The sequence below is a fragment of the Brassica oleracea genome, chromosome C6 (assembly GCF_000695525.1).
Source record: "Brassica oleracea var. oleracea cultivar TO1000 chromosome C6, BOL, whole genome shotgun sequence".
Lineage (NCBI taxonomy): Eukaryota > Viridiplantae > Streptophyta > Magnoliopsida > Brassicales > Brassicaceae > Brassica > Brassica oleracea.
This window is the reverse complement of record NC_027753.1, coordinates 37,925,827-37,949,159: the sequence shown is the minus strand read 5'-3', so window position 1 is coordinate 37,949,159 and position 23,333 is coordinate 37,925,827. Positions and strand designations below refer to the sequence as shown.

General features: G+C 38.9%; 4 protein-coding genes and 1 non-coding gene across 8 annotated transcripts; 2 read left to right on the top strand and 3 right to left on the bottom strand.

Annotated features, from left to right (window-relative positions):
• The first annotated feature begins 5,430 nt into the window (after nt 1-5,430).
• On the top strand, nt 5,431-9,006 carry LOC106300418 (probable serine/threonine-protein kinase NAK). The gene is made up of 6 exons (XM_013736552.1): nt 5,431-5,830; nt 5,942-6,438; nt 7,761-7,896; nt 8,007-8,140; nt 8,233-8,356; nt 8,523-9,006. Exons 1-6 carry the CDS (start codon nt 5,755-5,757, stop codon nt 8,909-8,911), a joined length of 1,356 nt encoding a protein of 451 aa, XP_013592006.1. The 5' UTR covers nt 5,431-5,754; the 3' UTR covers nt 8,912-9,006.
• A 429-nt stretch (nt 9,007-9,435) lies between these two features.
• LOC106300417 (protein NLP5) lies at nt 9,436-13,587 on the bottom strand. 3 transcript variants are annotated; one of them, XM_013736548.1, is made up of 5 exons: nt 13,385-13,587; nt 12,256-13,085; nt 12,126-12,173; nt 10,846-11,692; nt 9,436-10,383 (listed from the first exon to the last, which is right to left on the bottom strand). In XM_013736548.1, the coding sequence occupies exons 2-5, from the start codon at nt 13,054-13,056 to the stop codon at nt 9,671-9,673; spliced, it is 2,409 nt and encodes an 802-aa protein (XP_013592002.1). In that variant the 5' UTR covers nt 13,057-13,085; nt 13,385-13,587; the 3' UTR covers nt 9,436-9,670. The 3 variants fall into 3 exon arrangements, with proteins under 3 accessions (XP_013592002.1, XP_013592004.1, XP_013592003.1); XM_013736550.1 differs by having other exon boundaries at nt 12,256-13,022; nt 13,385-13,570; XM_013736549.1 differs by lacking the exon at nt 13,385-13,587 and adding an exon at nt 13,245-13,376.
• A 4,465-nt stretch (nt 13,588-18,052) lies between these two features.
• LOC106296454 (GDP-mannose transporter GONST3) lies at nt 18,053-19,620 on the top strand. Its single transcript, XM_013732586.1, has one exon. It carries the CDS (start codon nt 18,326-18,328, stop codon nt 19,433-19,435), a length of 1,110 nt encoding a protein of 369 aa, XP_013588040.1. The 5' UTR covers nt 18,053-18,325; the 3' UTR covers nt 19,436-19,620.
• Nucleotides 19,621-19,778: 158 nt separating this feature from the next.
• TRNAS-UGA lies at nt 19,779-19,860 on the bottom strand. The gene has a single exon. It is a non-coding gene; the product is annotated as a tRNA-Ser (tRNA).
• Nucleotides 19,861-20,053: 193 nt separating this feature from the next.
• Nucleotides 20,054-22,912, bottom strand: LOC106300441 (protein FAR1-RELATED SEQUENCE 4). Of its 2 annotated transcripts, XM_013736582.1 has the most exons (4): nt 20,928-22,911; nt 20,752-20,813; nt 20,524-20,583; nt 20,054-20,408 (listed from the first exon to the last, which is right to left on the bottom strand). In XM_013736582.1, exons 1-4 carry the CDS (start codon nt 22,750-22,752, stop codon nt 20,271-20,273), a joined length of 2,085 nt encoding a protein of 694 aa, XP_013592036.1. In that variant the 5' UTR covers nt 22,753-22,911; the 3' UTR covers nt 20,054-20,270. The 2 variants fall into 2 exon arrangements, with proteins under 2 accessions (XP_013592036.1, XP_013592035.1); XM_013736581.1 differs by having other exon boundaries at nt 20,752-22,912.
• Between the last annotated feature and the right edge of the window lie 421 nt (nt 22,913-23,333).

Genomic DNA, 23,333 nt, shown 5'->3' with positions numbered 1-23,333 from the left:
GTTTTCAACCGCTACACGATCTACTCTGGCAAGGCTAGTGATGGATTTAGAACGGTTTGAGAATTATCCATGGGGGAGAGTCGCGTTTAAGGTGCTGATGGACTCTTTGTGGAACAAAGAAATTGCTGGCTGTTACACCGTGGATGGGTTTATACAAGTTCTTCAGGTCTAGACGTACACAGCTATGCCGGAATTGGGTGCTAGTATTGGTGGTCCCAGAGCAGACAGTCCGTCTCCACCGATACTGGCTTACGAGGGCAGCAGAGGCCGCAGATCAATGAAAGCTGCTATCTTGAGTCAGGTATTTACTTCAATCCAAAAGACTGCGCAGACGACTTATTATAAGTCGTCTGGAAAGTCTTCCATCTGGACGACTTATTAGACGACTTATAATAAGGCGTCTGGAAAGTCTTCCCAGCTGGACGACTTATCGGACGACTTAATTAAGTCGTCTGGAAAGTCTTCCATCTGGACGACTTATTAGACGACTTATAATAAGGCGTCTGGAAAGTCTTCCCAGCTGGACGACTTATCGGACGACTTAATTAAGTCGTCTGGAAAGTCTTCCATCTGGACGACTTATTAGACGACTTATAATAAGGCGTCTGGAAAGTCTTCCCAGCTGGACGACTTATCGGACGACTTAATTAAGTCGTCTGGAAAGTCTTCCATCTGGACGACTTATTAGACGACTTATAATAAGGCGTCTGGAAAGTCTTCCCAGCTGGACGACTTATCGGACGACTTAATTAAGTCGTCTGGAAAGTCTTCCATCTGGACGACTTATTAGACGACTTATAATAAGGCGTCTGGAAAGTCTTCCCAGCTGGACGACTTATCGGACGACTTAATTAAGTCGTCTGGAAAGTCTTCCATCTGGACGACTTATTAGACGACTTATAATAAGGCGTCTGGAAAGTCTTCCCAGCTGGACGACTTATCGGACGACTTAATTAAGTCGTCTGGAAAGTCTTCCATCTGGACGACTTATTAGACGACTTATAATAAGGCGTCTGGAAAGTCTTCCCAGCTGGACGACTTATCGGACGACTTAATTAAGTCGTCTGGAAAGTCTTCCATCTGGACGACTTATTAGACGACTTATAATAAGGCGTCTGGAAAGTCTTCCCAGCTGGACGACTTATCGGACGACTTAATTAAGTCGTCTGGAAAGTCTTCCATCTGGACGACTTATTAGACGACTTATAATAAGGCGTCTGGAAAGTCTTCCCAGCTGGACGACTTATCGGACGACTTAATTAAGTCGTCTGGAAAGTCTTCCATCTGGACGACTTATTAGACGACTTATAATAAGGCGTCTGGAAAGTCTTCCCAGCTGGACGACTTATCGGACGACTTAATTAAGTCGTCTGGAAAGTCTTCCATCTGGACGACTTATTAGACGACTTATAATAAGGCGTCTGGAAAGTCTTCCCAGCTGGACGACTTATCGGACGACTTAATTAAGTCGTCTGGAAAGTCTTCCATCTGGACGACTTATTAGACGACTTATAATAAGGCGTCTGGAAAGTCTTCCCAGCTGGACGACTTATCGGACGACTTAATTAAGTCGTCTGGAAAGTCTTCCATCTGGACGACTTATTAGACGACTTATAATAAGGCGTCTGGAAAGTCTTCCCAGCTGGACGACTTATCGGACGACTTAATTAAGTCGTCTGGAAAGTCTTCCATCTGGACGACTTATTAGACGACTTATAATAAGGCGTCTGGAAAGTCTTCCCAGCTGGACGACTTATCGGACGACTTAATTAAGTCGTCTGGAAAGTCTTCCATCTGGACGACTTATTAGACGACTTATAATAAGGCGTCTGGAAAGTCTTCCCAGCTGGACGACTTATCGGACGACTTAATTAAGTCGTCTGGAAAGTCTTCCATCTGGACGACTTATTAGACGACTTATAATAAGGCGTCTGGAAAGTCTTCCCAGCTGGACGACTTATCGGACGACTTAATTAAGTCGTCTGGAAAGTCTTCCATCTGGACGACTTATTAGACGACTTATAATAAGGCGTCTGGAAAGTCTTCCCAGCTGGACGACTTATCGGACGACTTAATTAAGTCGTCTGGAAAGTCTTCCATCTGGACGACTTATTAGACGACTTATAATAAGGCGTCTGGAAAGTCTTCCCAGCTGGACGACTTATCGGACGACTTAATTAAGTCGTCTGGAAAGTCTTCCATCTGGACGACTTATTAGACGACTTATAATAAGGCGTCTGGAAAGTCTTCCCAGCTGGACGACTTATCGGACGACTTAATTAAGTCGTCTGGAAAGTCTTCCATCTGGACGACTTATTAGACGACTTATAATAAGGCGTCTGGAAAGTCTTCCCAGCTGGACGACTTATCGGACGACTTAATTAAGTCGTCTGGAAAGTCTTCCATCTGGACGACTTATTAGACGACTTATAATAAGGCGTCTGGAAAGTCTTCCCAGCTGGACGACTTATCGGACGACTTAATTAAGTCGTCTGGAAAGTCTTCCATCTGGACGACTTATTAGACGACTTATAATAAGGCGTCTGGAAAGTCTTCCCAGCTGGACGACTTATCGGACGACTTAATTAAGTCGTCTGGAAAGTCTTCCATCTGGACGACTTATTAGACGACTTATAATAAGGCGTCTGGAAAGTCTTCCCAGCTGGACGACTTATCGGACGACTTAATTAAGTCGTCTGGAAAGTCTTCCATCTGGACGACTTATTAGACGACTTATAATAAGGCGTCTGGAAAGTCTTCCCAGCTGGACGACTTATCGGACGACTTAATTAAGTCGTCTGGAAAGTCTTCCATCTGGACGACTTATTAGACGACTTATAATAAGGCGTCTGGAAAGTCTTCCCAGCTGGACGACTTATCGGACGACTTAATTAAGTCGTCTGGAAAGTCTTCCATCTGGACGACTTATTAGACGACTTATAATAAGGCGTCTGGAAAGTCTTCCCAGCTGGACGACTTATCGGACGACTTAATTAAGTCGTCTGGAAAGTCTTCCATCTGGACGACTTATTAGACGACTTATAATAAGGCGTCTGGAAAGTCTTCCCAGCTGGACGACTTATCGGACGACTTAATTAAGTCGTCTGGAAAGTCTTCCATCTGGACGACTTATTAGACGACTTATAATAAGGCGTCTGGAAAGTCTTCCCAGCTGGACGACTTATCGGACGACTTAATTAAGTCGTCTGGAAAGTCTTCCATCTGGACGACTTATTAGACGACTTATAATAAGGCGTCTGGAAAGTCTTCCCAGCTGGACGACTTATCGGACGACTTAATTAAGTCGTCTGGAAAGTCTTCCATCTGGACGACTTATTAGACGACTTATAATAAGGCGTCTGGAAAGTCTTCCCAGCTGGACGACTTATCGGACGACTTAATTAAGTCGTCTGGAAAGTCTTCCATCTGGACGACTTATTAGACGACTTATAATAAGGCGTCTGGAAAGTCTTCCCAGCTGGACGACTTATCGGACGACTTAATTAAGTCGTCTGGAAAGTCTTCCATCTGGACGACTTATTAGACGACTTATAATAAGGCGTCTGGAAAGTCTTCCCAGCTGGACGACTTATCGGACGACTTAATTAAGTCGTCTGGAAAGTCTTCCATCTGGACGACTTATTAGACGACTTATAATAAGGCGTCTGGAAAGTCTTCCCAGCTGGACGACTTATCGGACGACTTAATTAAGTCGTCTGGAAAGTCTTCCATCTGGACGACTTATTAGACGACTTATAATAAGGCGTCTGGAAAGTCTTCCCAGCTGGACGACTTATCGGACGACTTAATTAAGTCGTCTGGAAAGTCTTCCATCTGGACGACTTATTAGACGACTTATAATAAGGCGTCTGGAAAGTCTTCCCAGCTGGACGACTTATCGGACGACTTAATTAAGTCGTCTGGAAAGTCTTCCATCTGGACGACTTATTAGACGACTTATAATAAGGCGTCTGGAAAGTCTTCCCAGCTGGACGACTTATCGGACGACTTAATTAAGTCGTCTGGAAAGTCTTCCATCTGGACGACTTATTAGACGACTTATAATAAGGCGTCTGGAAAGTCTTCCCAGCTGGACGACTTATCGGACGACTTAATTAAGTCGTCTGGAAAGTCTTCCATCTGGACGACTTATTAGACGACTTATAATAAGGCGTCTGGAAAGTCTTCCCAGCTGGACGACTTATCGGACGACTTAATTAAGTCGTCTGGAAAGTCTTCCATCTGGACGACTTATTAGACGACTTATAATAAGGCGTCTGGAAAGTCTTCCCAGCTGGACGACTTATCGGACGACTTAATTAAGTCGTCTGGAAAGTCTTCCATCTGGACGAAAAAAAAACCCCGTTGACGTATCGATATCAAATTAAATCGAGAATGTGACATACATGAACAATCATTCAAATAATATAGTCAATCCTTTTAATTATTTGAGCTTCTTTCTCGCAAGAAAATAAATAAATTTGATAAATGGAAGTAGGTGATAATTAATCCTCTAATATTTTATGTCAACTTTGACCAGGCTGACTAATTCGATCTACACAACATCTGCCCACGTTTTTTACGTGAACTCGTTACAAGATAGTTTTCTAAAACGAAAAATGAAATAAAAGCAAATCGAAACCCGGTTTCTAACCTCGTTTTCATATATTCTTGATTTGACTGTTAGAACATTTCCATATACTGGTATATACAGTGTATTCGAACCCGCCATTGCTATATACTGTTCTTTTTGTTTTACCTCTTCCTACTACTGATATTTTCTAATAACCATGATACACTATATGCAAATTGTTTGGCAATTCCTCAAATTCGTTTGCTTCTGTGACCACAGAATTATCTGAATTCGTGTGTGTGTTTACTCTAGTTGTTACGTCAATGAGATATAATCGGCATAGTCCGTGTGAATGGTAATTTGGTATGCTAAATTGCTAATAATAACAATAGAATGATTCGGGTTAATAACTGTATAGTTCGAGCTAATATTAAGTAAATAACTATGATTTATATATTTGTAATAAAAAGTGTAGCTACGTGTTTATATTCCTAAACAACCTGCCGTATGTTTGTTTTAAAATAGCAACCATGTTTGTGTTTCTTTAGCCCGATAATCCAATTAATTATAGGATAGATAAATTTTAGAATTCATATTTACATAGGACTCGATCATTTAAACAAAAAGAGACTGAAAATGAAGGTCCATAAAAACTAATATTGAACTTGAAAGGGACATTATTATTTCTACTATTGTTTTTTTGGCTAATAACTGAAAGTTTCCGAGTATTGACCTGTATATCCTTTGGACAATGGACAGTGTATGAAATGTGAAAACGGTACATGTATATATATATTTTTTCCCTATTTTTATTCTTGTGCAGCCAACAAGAATGAATCATGACTCATAGACGTTGATAATTTTGGTATTCAAAAATTACAACAATCAGTCAATTTTTTTTTTTTTTTGACATCGAACAATCAGTCAATTAAATCGAAAGGGTGGCTATACAACCACGACGAAATCAAATACACACGACCTTTTATCAAATTAAAATTATATATATTCCCACAAAGAGAGTGTTTGCTTGGTGTTTCATCTCCGTTTCTCGGCTCTTTCCTCCATCTCTCAGTTAAAATCCCCAGAGAAAAACATCTCTCTAATCTTAAGTGATCGTAAAGTTTGAAGACGAAGATAACAAAAAAAAACAGAACAAAGTCAAAGCTTGTGTATGTGTCTTGATGGGTAACTTCTGTCCTAACGGATCTTCCAGTGTTGGACACGAAGAGATCCCTGTCTCCACCAAGCCCCTCCCAGGTTCATACATTTTTAAAAAAAATGTTTTAAAAAATGTTTTTGTTTTTCTCTTTTAAATCGAACTTATGTAGTGAGGTTTTAATCTAACAAGATCGTGTGTGGATCTAACAGCCGTGAAACATGGGCAAAATCCAGTAAATCAAAAGGCTCCGCCGCCGGTGGTGGTAATGCCGCCGGCTAGGGGCTCGAATCCAAAGTTTCCGGCGGCGGAAACAAGAACCGTAGATAACACGCCTCGTCAAAAACAGCAGGAGAAGAAGCCAAGATCCGTCGATGACCCATCTCGTGAAAAACAGCAGGAGAAGAAGCCGAGATCCGTCGAGACTCCGCCGTCAAAGCCGGTGGAGAAACAAGGTGTGGGAAAAAAGGCAGTGCCGCCGAGCGGGAAGATAGTGACGCCAAATCTAAAGATGTTCACATTAACGGATCTTATGACGGCGACAAAGAATTTCCGGCCGGAGTCGATGATCGGAGAAGGCGGGTTTGGACAGGTGTTCAAAGGATGGGTTGATGAGGAGACCTTATCTCCGTCGAGGGCGGGCGTGGGAATACCAATCGCCGTTAAGAAATCTAACCCTGATAGTGCTCAAGGGTTACATGAGTGGCAGGCAAGTAACTCCTATTTTTCCTCTTTTTTTCTTTTATTTTAATTCAAATTTGCATCGGAAATCATTAAAAACTTCTAATTTAGGCAAGTATTATAGGAGCAATTTTTTTGCTGGTAAACTATATAGGAGAAAATTAGGGAAATAAATTCAAATTGCGATGTATTCGTGACATTATTAACAAAAATTACTACTAAATACCCCCAATAGACTGGGCATTTCAATGACTGTTGGAAACGTAAGCACGAGATTATATTCTTCAAACATGCTCTGGAACAACTTTAACATGCTACTTGTCGTTTTGTTGATCAATATAACGACTTTTAAAAAACGTACTGTATATTTTTGTAATACTGATTAGTTAAACAAATGATCAATGTTATTAGTTTGGCAATTATTTTGTGGTTTTATTTTACAAAACGTCATTTAGGGTATGATTGTCAATAACTAAAAAGCACAAAACGTACACGGTATAAGATATTTTAGTGGCGTTTTAGAAATCATTTATCATACATAATATTGATGTATTTTGAAACGCACACATAATATTTTTAAACCTAAATAGCTGTATTTGAATATAAATTTCATTTCAATCATTTATAATTGAATTTATTGCACCCATCTCATTTATATCACTTTTGAAAGAAGAAGCCAAAAAGATGAAGAAGAAGTCAAGGCATTCATTCTCACGTAACTGCATTAGTCATTCAAGAAAAGAATACGTTTATAATAGTCAATAAGATATACATAAAAAAGAAGAAGATATACTTTTTTTTTTTTTTTTTGAAAATTAGAAGAAGAAGATATACTTACATAAATATTTAATGATGTAGTTGATGCGTGGAAATTATTTTCTTCTTTTATGTGAAGTGTATCCAGCTAGAAATTCCGTCATAGCTACAATATCAAATAAAAAAAATTAAGTAAGAAACATACACGATCATATATATTATACGTGGAATATAATATGCAACTTGTGAAAATATGAAAACAAGTAATTTTGTTTAGGATTTAGGAACAAAAGATAAAAGTAATATTGACTTGGTTCTCGACAAGGAACACAAATTTCAACTTTAAGAAGCTTAAAAATATATGTAACCATTTGAAAAAGGTTACATATATTTTTAATACCCTTGTACTCATTTCCTAACATTAGATTTTGTGTCTCTCAGTCGATAATTACACACTAATAGTATAGTTATTTGCTATCTATGTAGAAAATATTGAACAAAGCATCAAATTTTATCACTTTCTTCTTATATCAATGGGTTTAATTTAAAATGTAACCATATTGCATATGTGTGGATATATGGTAAAAATTGCAGTGTGAAGTGAGATTCTTAGGGAAGTTTCATCATCCAAATCTAGTCAAGCTCTTGGGATATTGCTGGGAAGAGAATCAGTTCCTCTTGGTCTATGAGTTTTTGCCTAAAGGAAGCCTTGAAAACCACCTCTTCTCAAGTACTATTTCTCTCATACATTAATCCTATTTATATACATATTTTTCTTCTTTTCTTTTTGACAACCTTATTCATCTATTTATATAAGGTGTGCATGTAATGTCAATGCAGAAGGAGATGGGTTGACATGGGATACACGTTTGAAAATAGCAATTGAAGCAGCTCAAGGACTAACCTTTTTGCATAACTCTGAAAAGAGTGTTATTTACAGAGACTTCAAGGCTTCCAACATTCTTCTTGATTCCGTACGGTGTCGTTTCTTGCATCTCTAGCTCCCACACATTTACTGCATGGTACACCTTGTTTTGGGTTAACAGTTCTTTGCCGTTTCTTACAGAACTTCAACGCCAAGCTTTCTGACTTTGGTCTAGCCAAACATGGTCCAATTAATGGATACTCCCACGTGACCACCCGTGTCATGGGCACACAAGGTTATGCAGCTCCCGAATATGTGGCTACAGGTAACTAAAAACGTGCAATGTTTGTTTGTAAAAACGTATTTCAACTTCTTTTTTGTTGTTTTATTTGGTTTGGCAAAAAAAAAACTTGTTTTAGTTAATTTTTTGAATATATAATTTCATTTGAATTTTAGATTATTACATAAACATGTTTTCTTTGATGTTATAGGTCATTTATACGTGCTGAGTGATGTTTACGGATTTGGAGTGGTCCTCTTAGAGCTATTAACCGGTCTAAGAGCACTAGACCCAAACCGACCATCTGCGCAACAGAACCTCGTGGAATGGGCTAAACCGGTTCTGTCCCAGAAAAAGAAGATTCAGAAGTTGATGGACCCACGGCTCGAGCACAAGTATCCACTCTTGGCGGTGACCAAAACCGCCGCACTAATTTTACGGTGTCTCGAGGCTGACCCCAAGAACCGACCTCCCATGGACGATGTACTTAGAGAATTAGAAATTGTAAGGACTATCAGAGAGCAACCAAAAGAAGAGAAGCGTAACCGGAACAATGGACATGGTTCACCACACGTCCGTAAAACCGGTCGAACCAGATAGTCAAATAGTCCCCTTTGGAAGTTTGGATCGGTCATATGTACACACACAAACATACGTAAAACCTTTATTTTTTAAATAAATAAAATATCTTCCTTCTTTTACATTTTTTATTAATGTTTTTACTTCAGTACATTTGAGATTAAAATTCCTGAAAATACAATTTATTATCAAATAGTCAGATCAATAAAACAAGATATTTTGCATGATGCATCATAAAAAAATTCAATATGCAAATAAAATTGTTAAACATAAATTTTCATAAGAACTAGATTTATATATTGTAGAATTGTCATGTAATAGCTTTCATATAAAAGACTGATGAATAAATATTTAAAAATTAATTTCACAAAAAGAGACTTAGTAAGATATTATTTGTTGTACACTAGGACTGTATTGTTTTCTCCTGCAAAAAAAAAATTATTTTTGGTAATTGTAGAGCTCTTAATTTTCTTTTCCTTTGTGATGCAGTTTCAGTTTCTACTGACAATAAATGTTTTAACTCTTAGTTTATGGAAAAAATGTAATTATTGAAAATGTGCATCTACATTTGCAAACCAACAGCACATTACAATACAAACATACTAGTAAACAAGAAAAATAAAATTATTTGTTTCTATAAAATAAAGGCACTTTACATGTTCTCTCTCTCTGCCATATCAAGCACCACCTAGTAATCTTGAAAAAAAGTAAAGAAAACCTATGAACAATGCTTACACAACACAAACTATAAGTGACATCTTTCTCTCTTACTTCATTCTGTCAGGAAAGTGATCCACTGATAGAAGAACGTTCTTGCAAATGCTGAGAAGAGAGCTGAAGCAAAAGCTTTATCGTCTCTCCAGGGAAAGACCTGCAGACATCAACACATTCCTCAACATCATCATCACACCTCAACAAAACCCATTCATTGTCTTCATCTAAGTACTTCAGATCATATCTGCTCACATCTTCTATACCAAACCGTTTCGCTATCTCCCACAACAGATCTTTAAGCCTGCGCGAGTTCCTCATCCTGAACCTGATCTTCTCCTCCTCGTAGCTCACCTTCAACCTCAGAAAATCATCGTCCTGTGATGACGTCGATGGTGATAACTGCGTGGTCTGCGTTTGCTTAAAAGATCTTGTATCTTCTCTAGCTTTGTTCATAGGATCCTCCTTGTTTACTTGTGTTTCGCTTGAACAACTTGACGTGTGGCTACAAGAGGAACCAGGGGAGGAGGATTTTGCAGGCTGTGAATGTGAAGAAGGAGGCAAGAACGTTGTCTGCTTGGATTGTTGCTCTTGTGAAGAAGCTAGGTTCGGGAAGTTAGCATAGAAGGAGCCTATAGGGAGATGATGACCTGACACTCCTTGAACAGAGTCAATGACACGTTGGATCTTCTGAAGCGAGTGACCAACTTTCTTGATCTTTCTTGATGGCCATCTCTGTATCCCATGCTGTCTGCAGATTCTCTTCAACGTCGTTGGACAAACTGAAAACAAGTTCTCCATGATCAATAAACAACACAAAATCTCTAATGAACTCAAGAATAAAAATGTTTTTTTAACCATTGTGTCAGAGGTCCCAGTTCGAATGACCACTGGGACGAAACTAATATTAAAGGTTTCCGGTCTGGGAGATTACATGTTTCGTCCCCGAACCGCTAACTAGGAGGACAAACGGTGCGGCCGCTCCGGATCCAAACCCGCGTCCCCCGTATATTAATAGTGAAGGGGCCCAATTTTTTTATAAACGGAAAGTTTTACATAAATTATATTAAAGTTTTAATAAATAAATTGAAAAGGGGCCAAAAAATATTTTAAATGTATATAGTTTTGTTTACATCACAAAATATTACTGTTAAAAAATTTAAAACAAAATTTTCTTTTAAAACATAGAAAAAAAATTAATGTTAAGCCGACTGGTATTAAAAAAAAATGTTTTTTTAACTTACCACCAATACTCTTGGCAGCATCTTTGAGACTCCCTGCAAAGTATTGGCGCAGAACATCCAAAGTAATGTTCTTCTCAGCTTTTGTTTTCTTCTTCTCAGTCACTCTACTTGAACCACCACCACCACTAGAGAAAGTGCTGTTCTCATTCACCACACTCACTCCTTTACCATAGTCAAAGCCTAGCTCTCCATCAACAGCTAAGCCTACATGTTGAGGATTACTATTACTTCCATGTACTTCACATGTCTCCTCTATCTTTGGAAGTGTCTCAACCTCACTGACCATTTGATCTCCCTCTTCTTCTAGCTCCTTCTCAGTGACTGTCCTTAAACTTCTAGGCACATGAGCCATTATAGTGGAAAGAGCATTCAACATTCTCCTCTGTTCTTCTATGTCTCTGCAGTCTTTAGGCAAAAAGAACTCCAAAACAAAGTCAGCTGAGCCAGTGTGGATGCAGCGCAAGCGTATAGCGACCGTGCCATGTAGTCCAAACATAGTTGCGTGGTGGGAGAGAGGGTACTCGGATTTTTTGTAGCTAGAGACATCGGATGAGAAGCAAGGACCGTTGGTCAAAAACGCTTCTCCGACGACTCCTTGGCCTTTTAGGAGATGGTGCTCAGAGCAAGCTTCGTGGAACTCACGGACTGTGGGGTCACCGACGTAGCAAGCATCGTCTATTGTGGATACACAGTGGATGTAGTTGTGGTCGTTGTGACGGCAGCCGGTTTTGCTTTGTTTGAGACAAGACATCCATGTTTGAGCTAGTGGGAGTTTGTGTGTCTCGCAGGCACATCTCAAGAGGTTTCTGATCTCAGGTAATGCAGCTTGGTAGGAGAAGTCAGGTCCCTGATTAGAAAAGATAAACAAAGATCAACAAACAAAAGTGAAAAATATGAACATGGTTCTAAAAATCGGTTTAGACGGCACATACGTAGCAACTCAGTCCTATCCGAAACCATTTATACAATAAATTGTTTTAAATCAGTTAAAATTTGTTTAAACCGATCTAAATTAGTCTAAATTAAGCAATAATATAAGTATAAATCCACAACTTTGTCTACTTGCTTTTGTTTTATATACCTAATTTTGATAATTCATCACAATAGTTTATAGCTAAAACCAAATACTAAAATATCTTATATAAATGTAAAATATGTATAAAATAAATCAATAATTTGTTGTGTAGACCCCGGATAATCCGCCTATTCAATAGTCTTTCTATAAAGTGTCTAATTAACGTCTAGTGATTTCTTGAACATTGGTTATGAGCTTTTTTTACCTTTAGAGAAGGCGAAACCGGAACTTCAGTGCTCCTAAGATCAACAGCCTGTGAGCAAAAACATCACTTAAGCTTTTTTCCAAGAAAAGCATAAAAGATCAAAAGGAGACAAAGCCAAATGAAACAAAACCTGAAGTGCTCTGCAGATGCTGTCAAGCTCAGGGCTCAACTTAACCATCTGAGTAGTCATAACAACCTCAATAACACCTATGCAAGTCTTACTACCTTGTTCAAACACAGGGATAGCTAACGTCCCACGGACATCGCAGTCCTGAGCATGCTGGACTCTAGGATACTCCTCGTTCTTGAAAAACCTCACATCAGGAGTCCACTCAGGAACCTGCCCCAAGAAAACTCTCCCAGGCAAACCAACCAAGTCCTTGGAGCTCGAATCCTCTTGCTCAGCAGAGAACTGATAATTCTCAGAGATCTCTCTGTAATGAGCAAGCCTCTGAGACATCGGATCATGGCTGAAAGGCTGTTCCTTTGTGGTTAAGACTCTCTTACCTCCTCTATCCACAGGCACCCACAGCTGTATAAGAGAGTCGCCTCTCTCGCTAGTGAAGTCTTTAATGTGTTTCACCGCTTGAACCAATCTCTCCATCACAGAAGAGCCGTGACCTCCACCGCTTGGTCCAATCCACAACCGTCTGTTCAGGGTTGAGAGATCCTCAAGACTAGACCTTTCTGCAAAGCCCTGACCATACATGTGAGATAAGGTAGAGGAAGAGATTGCTGCTGTGTTGTCTTGCTGTGGAGACCACATGAAGGAGGAAGGATCAAATGGGGATATGGAGGTTGAAGGACTAAAGTTTGGGAACTCAGATGCATCTGTTGTTGTTGTCTCTAACCAGCAACCATCTAGAAGCAAACCGTCCATGAATGAAGAGTCCATAGCTGGATCCATAGGGAGATGATAATTGTTATTCATTGCTCAAATCAATGAAGCAACAACAACATCTGAAAAAAAAAAGAACAATAATAACAAAAACCCATTTGAGGAGAAGAATCAAATCAAGCAAAGATCTTGTAAATAGGGAAGAACAGAGAATCAAAGAGTGGGAAAGCTTCCAACTTTTTTTCTCTGTTTTTGATTCCTACAAGTTGGTTAAACTATACCCTAAATCCCTAATCCCTTGTGGGTTAAGTTGGTTAAGCACTAATCTGATTCCTTCTTGATGGAGAAGAAAGAAAGGTGAGACCTTTGAGGTGATTATTAGATATGAAAAACAAAAATAGAAAGCAAGAAAGAAACTCACAAAGGACGTCAGATTCACGGAAGATTCCTGGAGTAGGTTTATAAATGTTTTTTTTTCCTTTATTTTAGTTGATGAAGAGAATCTTGAACTGTCCCTAAGAGACAGTTGTTTCAACTTGTTGTCTTAAGAGACAGGAGAAACAGTTGAAAGAACACACCCCCAAACTCTGAGGGAAAAGAAAGGCTGTAAAGATGTCTTTGATGGGTTATGTACCTGGTTGTGAAGTTAAGTACCTCCACCTCTTCCACAAGAAATTTTAAAATAACAAATAAATAAATATATATCATATTTTAGGAGGCATCTTTATCTCATATATTGGAAAGAAGAAAAATACCCTTCAACTGATTTTTTTAAGTTCACATTCCTTATAAAATAGTATTCGCTCTGTTTTAAATATTTAATGTTCTAAAAAAAATTCTAAACTAGATAACTTTTTCAATTTTCTGTACAAAATTTATTAAATTATTATGTTAATATATGAGTAATAAATAATGTTTTTGTTTAAAAATGTATAAAAAATAATCTATTTACAAAAACTCTAAAATGTTATCTAATAAAAAAATGAAAGATAATTACACTTTGGTCTCTTTGTATCTTTCTCTCACTTCCTGCTGCGTGGGTCTTGACTCTTGAGAGATTCCCATATTCTAGATAGAAGGAGAGCGTGACAATGATATTAAAAGTTTTTGTGAAGTTTCATGTCTTGGGCATTGAATAGCTCTCCATGTATTCTTGATATAAAAATATTGTATTTCTATATAAAACAAAGTCAACTTTTCTCGACCAATGTTGAGGAGAGGTAATTTTATGCAAAGTTTTGGAGGCAATAATAATCAGGGAACAATTAGAGCTGACCAACATTTATGAGATTTAGCAAACAAAACTATGAATAATAGTTGAATTTTCGCCGCTGACTTTGTTAATTTACTCTTTTTATCACTACTAATCGATACTCCCTCTGGATTTAAATATAAGATATTTAAGGTTTTACACACATATTAAGAAACAATAAATACAATATTTTAGTTGTTACTTTTTGATTATATCAATAAAGTTTCACCACTCATAATTTTACTTTTTAATTTATATTTAAATTTTAAAAATAAATGCATTAATTATATCTCAAAACATCATACATTTGTATACAAGATAAAAATATAGAACATCTTACATTCGTATCCGGAGGGAGTAGGTTATAGTATTATAAATCCTACAAAGCTGGAGAAGAGATGGGTGTCTATATAAAACGGTTTCGTCTTTGAGTTTACTACATCAGCTCACCTTTCTTGAACAGTTCTTGTAGTGATCGTTTCGTCTTTGCTAGTGGAAGTTGAATAAATTAGAGGTAAATGAGCTAGAGAAATACGTAGAGAAATAAAAACAAAGGTTCTCCCATGTGTACACCCACGAAACCATAACATTTTTATGCTACCAGTTACTATTTTTTTTTCTAAAAGCAAAGTTGGAGAGATGATATCCAGTAATTATTAAAAAATAATTAACAGAAAATAAGTACACGAAGCAATTAGTAATTGATGGGAGGAAGTTGGAATGTAACAAGAAAACAAGTGGGGAGCAGGTTTTTCGCTTTTCCCTGTGGGTAAAAAAAATGAAAAACTTAAATCAATAGAAATTAATATTCCATTTGTCGTATTGTTTATTTTTCTTTTGGTCAGCGTTTGTCCTATTGGGTTTATTAGAGGACACTTTGTAATTGAAATGGAGGGCAATGTGTGACCCACTTAGCCTCGTGCAAATGTGATACTCTTCTAGAGACATTTGTGTTCCTTGTTAAACTCTTTCACCTGTCAAAACGTTTTGCAGTTAGCTAAAATGTGTGTGAACTTTTAGTGGATTGGTTGGTCTATCAAGACGTGAGGTATTGGGTTGTGGTGAAAAGATAAACCGGTGAGTTTTAGGCGAAACCATACAACCGTATCAAACAAATTAACAAAATATATGACTGTTTTTCAAGTGAAATCAAGTCAGAGGACTCAAAAACACACAACCTTTGAAGAATCCAGAAGTCTAGTTTACGTGATAATGATTGGTTTACCTTTGAAGATTAATATTCAAAAGGATTATTGAAAAATTACGCAAAGTGAAGAAGGGAAAATAAGTGGTGGATGAGTGGCTTCCCTCCACTTGGGATTTGTCCTAAAACTCCCACTTAAGGGCAAAGAGGCTTATGTCACTCCCATTTTAATTACATACTTTGACTTCAACGTAATATACTTTAAAAATGATTCTCCAATTACATTGGTTAGATTCAGAGATTACTTTTCTTTCGCAGCTATTATGTTTGACTATGATATTATAGTTTTTTTCTCAACCACTTAACTACTAGTTAGCAGTTTTATAAAAGAATGCAAACTGAGAAAAGAGTGCTTTTACTATCAAAAAACTTATTTTGATCTCTGGTTACAATAAATATACAGTTAGAAAAGTCCAGTAATTAACATTTATAAGCTTCAAATCACATTTTAAAGCTGTAATATAATGGATCTGGTCAAATCTGTGGGAAAATGTGGTTTTATGAGATGGAGAGACTATTTGATTACTTTTGTGTTTGGTTAAATGATTATTAATGTTGCAACTTGATCAAAATGCATCTCAGTTTTGGTTCTCTCCCTAGACAAAATCTCAGACTTACCTTACCACTCGGCTTATATATATACTTTTTGTCGGCTGCCATCTTCTAGATGAACTGAATTCAGAAAAACCTTTTGTGTGTGAAAAAAAAAGCATACTCAGCTGATATTCGAAGAAAAGGTGAGCTATATGATTGATAATGAAAGGAACAACAAACTTTGACCTAACATGTATGGAAGAAGATTCCAAGTATATAAAAAGTAAAGTGATTCTTCCTGCCAAGGGAATCTCCTTTATGATATGATATGATATTATATATACGACAAATTAGCAATAGCCTCAAGAGAATGGTCGAATAAACTTTTACAAGTTGTGATAATTTTTTCACGTCATAGTTTAGGTAATGAGTTTCCACTTTTGCTATCTTGTCACACACCCAATAAATTAGCTGACAGCATAACTGAAGCTGACACAACGATGACAAAGTTTGAAATGAACTTGTTGTATATATTGAAACTTTAAACCTGAAACTAAAATATCATCCTTTTTTTTTCTCTGAACTTTACTGAGGAGCTTATGAGTTGAAAGACGTGCAACTTTCCTTTGGGTGCTGTTTTGAGCTTTGGGCTTTGTTGGATCGCCTTCCATCTCGGACCCTTTCCGAGTGAGACTTGAACTTAAGGGCTCTTGGACAACAGAGCATTTTTTGGGCCGAGAAACTTTCTCTGGACCAATCTCCACTTAGTTTTTTTTTTTTTTTTTTTTTTTTTCTTAATTATGAGTTCGTATTTCTTTTACATGGTTTCTTCGTTTTATTTGGTTATTTTTTGAGTAGTTTTTAATTCGTATTCAGTTTTGCCTTGCTAGATAAACCATTTCAGCTGGATTACAAGATGCTTGGCAAAAACTTAACTAATTAGACAAAACACTCAAAGCCAAGCAGCCATCATGAATTTGAATTTTCCCAAACACAGATCCAAGATTCTGTAAACTACACTCAATGCTTATCACTGGATTTGTGAGCCAATTGTATATTTACAACAACCCACTGCATTATTATCACTAAACATTATTTAACTGTGGAAGGCTTACAAAGACAAGATCTAAGATACCACAAGCCTATATATTTTCAGATACTCAGCCTCACGATAAGACGGCTAGCTGGATTCTGGTCAACAGATTGATCAACAAGTGATAAGAAAAAGAAATAACCAAATCTCGCAAATCTAATCAATCAGAGATCAATATCAGGGAAGCAAAAAGAAAAACTTAATGGTAAAAGTCACTGAGCTAAGACCAGTAAGAAAGAGATGAAGATGCTTCGGATCTCGTGTCTGATGCACGTGAGTCACGTTGCTTTAAGCGTTGCCAAGGTTTCAATCCAGCTAGTAAAATCAGTAACCTCCCTCATCCATGTGCATATGATATGTTATAAAATTCGATTAGTAGATATGCCCAAGAACCCACAAAAACACACACTTTAAAAGTTCAGATTTGTTTGTTGATCAAAAAAAAAAAAAGTTCAGATTTGCAATGAGTTCAAGTTCTCCTAGTGTTTTAAAAGTTTATAAAGTGTAATAATTCTATATAAACAATTGTTTTTGAACGGATTCTATATAAACAACAACAGGAAAAACAGTACATGCAACTTTGGTTAATTATTGGTTAAAATTGATTCTGTATAAACAATAACAAAATATTTTAACCAAGAATTAACCAAAGTTGCATGTACTAGTTGATAGTATTAATTGGATCGACTAAATCTTTGATTAATTGTAATAATTTAAAATAGCTACTCCTTAGGTTTCAGTATAATTATTGATTTAGACTTCTATACATGGATTAAAAAATATTTAATTTTGTATATTTATTAAATAAAAATATTATTACTAATATACATAATTGTATTTCAACCAATAGAAAAATAAAATAGAATATAAAATTAATAAATTTTTAATTCAAATTATAAAACAAACGTTTATTTTAAAAAGAAAATTTTATTTTGACAACCACAATTAAGCTGAAACTAGAAAGCATTATTGATTAATATGCACACCCTTTTTTTCTTTTGAACAAGATTAATATGCAAACTCTCCAACAAAAAAAAAGTTATTTTATGCTTTAGCACTAAATAGCTTCTTCACCGACGGTTTGCTCTTCCTCACTCTGCGACGCGTTCTCTCAATCACTGAATCACTCACTCTCTCAACAAACCCCAAAGAGCTAACCTTTCTTCGATTCTCCCTCTTAGCCAACGCTCGAGAACATATTCACAACCCTAAAGTTCCCACCTTTGCCCAGATTCGCCGAGATCTAATCCCTTCTCCCCCGATTCGATTTCAATTCAATATGCCGACGAACGACGAAGAAACCGCGAATCCAATCACAACAGATCCAAAGCACGAGACTTGGCGCAGCCTCCTCCTCCGCCAAGCCTCCGTCTACGGCGTCGCCGCCGGCTACTGCATCTCCGCCTCCCTCCTCTCCATCATCAACAAATGGGCCATCACCAAGTTCCCCTACCCCGGCGCCCTCACCGCTCTCCAGTACCTCACGAGCTTCGCCGGCGTCGTCCTCTCCTCCCAGCTCGGCCTCGTCGAGCACGACCCGTTGACCCTCTCCACCATGTGGAGGTTCCTCCCCGCGGCGATGATCTTCTACCTCTCCCTCTTCACCAACAGCGAGCTCCTCCTCCACGCCAACGTCGACACCTTCATCGTCTTCCGCTCCGCCGTCCCCATCTTCGTCGCCGTCGGTGAAACCCTCTTCCTCCACCAGCCGTGGCCTAACGTCAGGACCTGGGGAGCTCTGGCCACGATCTTCGGAGGGAGCTTTCTTTACGTCTTAACCGATTATCAGTTCACGGTGGCTGCGTACGCTTGGGCGGTGGCGTATCTTGTCTCTATGACGATAGACTTTGTGTACATCAAGCACGTGGTGATGACGATTGGGCTGAACACGTGGGGGCTCGTGCTTTATAACAACCTCGAGGCGCTTCTTTTGTTTCCGATCGAGTTGCTTATAATGGGGGAGTTGAAGAGGATTAAGCACGAGATTACGGTAGAGTCTGATTGGTATGAGATGGAAGTGGTGTTGCCTGTGGGGCTGTCGTGTTTGTTTGGCTTGGCGATTTCCTTTTTTGGATTCTCGTGTCGGCGAGCTATCTCCGCGACGGGGTTTACGGTTCTTGGGATTGTGAATAAGTTGCTGACGGTTGTGATTAATTTGGTGGTGTGGGATAAGCATTCGACGTTTGTGGGGACTTTGGGGTTGTTGATTTGTATGTTTGGTGGGGTTATGTATCAGCAGTCGACTGTCAAGAAACCGACACAAGAAGCTAAACCGCAACAAGAGCAAGACGAGGAAGAAGAGAAGTTGCTGGAGATGGCGGAGAACAAGGAGAGTAGTGACAGCATTGTTGAAGTAAAGGAGGGTGTGAAGTCAGAAGAGGAAGTATGAATCATATCCATCTAGTGAAGATGTTTTTTTTTCTGGTTTATTTTTTCTGAGTAAAGAACTATATTTGTAGTTAGTGGTTATGCAATTCTTTTGTAACTAGGAGGTATAAGAGTGCTGCTTTATTTTTGTGGTTGAAGTAAGAACATGCTCCAGAAGTGGAATAATATTGTTTTCTTGTTTACATTTTTGATGTGGTTCAAAACTAAGATTTGCTTTCATTCACAATGTGATGATTGTTATATGCATTTGTTCGATTTTTCTGGACCTGAGTTAAAGACATTCTTGTTCGTTCTCTTTATGTTGAGATTAAAAAAAAAATGTTTTAAGTGGAATAAAAACATATCGTCAACAGCAGGGTTCGAACCTGCGCGGGCGAAGCCCAACAGATTTCAAGTCTGTCTCCTTAACCACTCGGACATATTGACTTTGATGATAGGTGCTCAACATGAAGGTAATTATACTATATGTACACGATTAAAAAAGACCAATAAAATTAGCAGATGAGTTCTTATCATATGTTCATGTAATGTTTAAATGGTTTATCGAACTAAGCCAAGTCCTGGTATGGTGCAAGCTTTCATTATTCACAATTATTCATGGGCTTGAAAAAATAGTTCATGAGCTTTCTCCAACTCTGCTTTGCATTTACCAAACATGACAATTTCATTAGCTTACATGCAGACGCCTATCCGTGCATCAGGTTTATCAACAGACACATACACCCTTTACTCTATTACAAGGCAACCAAAAAAATAAGGCGTTGAACAAGGAGAGTAGGAGATACATTACACATACAAGAACCTATCAAGTTTGTTGGCTGTCTTTGTTTTTACTTTCACCCAGGGGGATTGTTCTGATGCATATTTGTAGCCTGAATGTTGTGGAACTCCGTGGGGATCACGTTTTGAAACACTGCTGGGATCGTGTTGTGAAACTGCGCTGCTAATCCCGCCTGAAACGGTCTTGGACCAGCCTGCAATTGAAAAGAAAAAACACTCATAACATCTTTGTTTGAAGTTATTTTTACAAGTTCAACTAAATGTTACCAAGTAGTTTGCATTTGAGTCCATATAGGAAAATAGACGTACCACAACATGTTGAAACCCTTCTTGGCTTCCCTCCCCAACATTTCCAGATTCCGTCACATGCTGCACCAACGAAGAAAGATCAATGAAATGTACACAAACATGCTACTCATAGAGAAAAAACTGTTGTTCATCGTTCTTGGCCGTGTGTGATTTCATAATCTATAGAGGACACAAAACATTAACTGATGATTATGATTCCATAGTGTAAAAGAGAAAGCTAACCACCACCTTTGCCTTCTTAGATGTATTGTTTAGACTACTTCTCTTCTCCTTTATGGTTTCACCTTGCCCTGCAGCATTGCCCACATGCTGAATGTTATGTTCGAGTCCAATCTGCTTCGATGTGGATCCATATTGATTGTTTTCATGGATATGATCTATGGTGGGATGTTCGATGGTATTACCTTTAATAGCACATAGTTTAAAAGCTTCTTTCATCGCAAACATGGCGACATCATAACTCTCTTGCGAAAGAGACCCTTCTTCTCCTAATATAACAGCTCGCCGACAAAGATCATTGAACCGACGGATATTACACTGCACAAGCTCAAGGTTCCCGCTGATCTGATGCCTGTTCCTAGCTGCGTTTGTCCATCTCTGCAACACGTAGTTTATCGGAATGGTGAAAACGCCAGACATCTGGAGAACAACAATCGCGTGTCTACACAGATACCCCTTGTACTCAAACGAACGGCAAGAGCAGTAAATATCCGACTTCGATTCATCCCACTCCACCAGATACTTCTGATCGTCCTCAAAGTCCTTAACACTGTAAGTCGTTCCTCCCTCGCTCTCCTTCGTCAAATGACAAGCAGCAGCGCCCAGAACCTCGATCTGAAACCTCCTGAACACCACGTGAGTGTACACAAGCAACACCTGCTTCTCAAAAGGCGATGGAGATTTCAGTTCAGGCGCTTCGTGCCAAGCGTCGAAATCAGCTTTCGCTTCCTCTTCGTACCTATCCTCTAGCATCAACCCATACCCTTCTAAGAAATCCTTAAGCGAAGTCTCACACTGAACATACCTATCAAACATAGAGTTCACACTCTCCGAACGATACCTTGTTGACATCCCAGCAAACGTCACTCCCCTCATAAACGTAGGCGCCCATAAGCTACGCTCGTCGTACAAACACCTCATCCACTGAACATCCCTGAGATGAAACTTATCTATCAGCTTCACCCACCTCCTATCAAACTCCTCCTCAGACCACGAACCGTACACACACTTGAAAAACTTCTTCAAGAACGCGTCTTGCCACATCCCCCAGTAATCAAGATTCCGAGGAAGCCTGTCAAGTAAATACCACAAGCAGTAACAATGACGAGTCTCCGGCAAGACAGCAGACACAGCTGCTTTGATACCATCGTCTTGGTCGGTAAGCATCACTCTCGGCATCAAACCACCCATCGCCATTAACCAAGACTCCATCAACCAAACATAACTATAAACACTTTCATCCGCAACCAACGCGCATCCTAGCAGCACGGGCTGCACGTGATGGTTAACGCCAACGAAAACAACGAGCGGGAGTTTAAACTTACTCACCACATAACTCGTATCGAACGAAACGACGTCGTTGAAGCTCTTATAATCATCAATCCCTTTAGCATCGACCCAGAACACATTCCTCAAAACATTATCCTCATTAAAATCAACGGCGTAGAAGAACTTGTGATTCTCTTCCTGCATACGTGTCAAAAACTCGAGAAGGATCTGCGCGTCAAGAGATTCGATCGCGAGCCTCCGTCCTCTATCGCGCTGATTGTTATTATTCCTCGTGTAACCGTCTAGAAACGCTAGATCGTGATAAGCGGTGAGATGCTTCGAACAATCAGCCAACGGATTATTATTGCTCTTCTTATTCCTCCGGAGACGAGGATCTGAAGATTCGACTCGGTGGCTCCGGAAGAAATGAGACTGTTCCGGTAAGAGCTCGTGGTTGTGCTCCTCGACGAAGCTGTAGACGTACCACTTGCCGTCGGGGCGGCGTTTCACGTGCATGCTCGCCTTGCAGCCGATCTTGGGGGAGGCTCTAGGGTTGATCGCGTCGTCGGATTGCTGCTTGGTTCCGTAGCGGATGCAGGAGAATTTGGCGTCGATGAACTCCTTGGAGGCTCGCGATCTCCGGCTGCTTAGCTTTGCCGTTCCGAAGCCGGCGGATTTGGCGTAGTCTTTGTAGTAGGTGTAGGCGTCTTCGTGGGTCTCGAACTCCATTTGAGAGAGCATTTTGAGCTCGGATTCGATAAGGATCGGTGGGTGGAACAAGGGGGAGGGTGATTGAGTGAGGTCGATTCAAGAATCGAAGAGCAGATTCATCGTCTTCACCCAAAAAAAATGGGGAAATGGTTTTAGAAAGATCCGTAGAAACTCGGGAGTGTTAGATGGTGGAAGGAGAAAGTAAAAAGCTCGAGAGTATTGGGCCGTATTGGGCATCATTAATGGGCTTTGGGTTTTCTGAAGGTATTTGGGTTTGTTTTGCTAACCGGATTATATTTATTTCTGCTTAACAGTTTATTATTGATTATAGATGAATTTAATTTTTTGATAACCGGGGGTGTCCTTGTGGGTCGAGACCCAATCAACTAATCTTTCTGGGGGCCTGTCTATCGGCACCAGGTAGACCCGGTTGTCCGCAATAGAAATTAGATATTCATGTCGCCTGACCACACAAACAGATAAATCTATTTCGAAGCTCAAGCTCGTCGTATCGCTCAATTATGGATGAAATTTGGAAAACAAATTGTTATATAGAAATAGAAGTATATATGTTTTTTTTTATCAAAAGAAGTATGTATTGTATATGTATA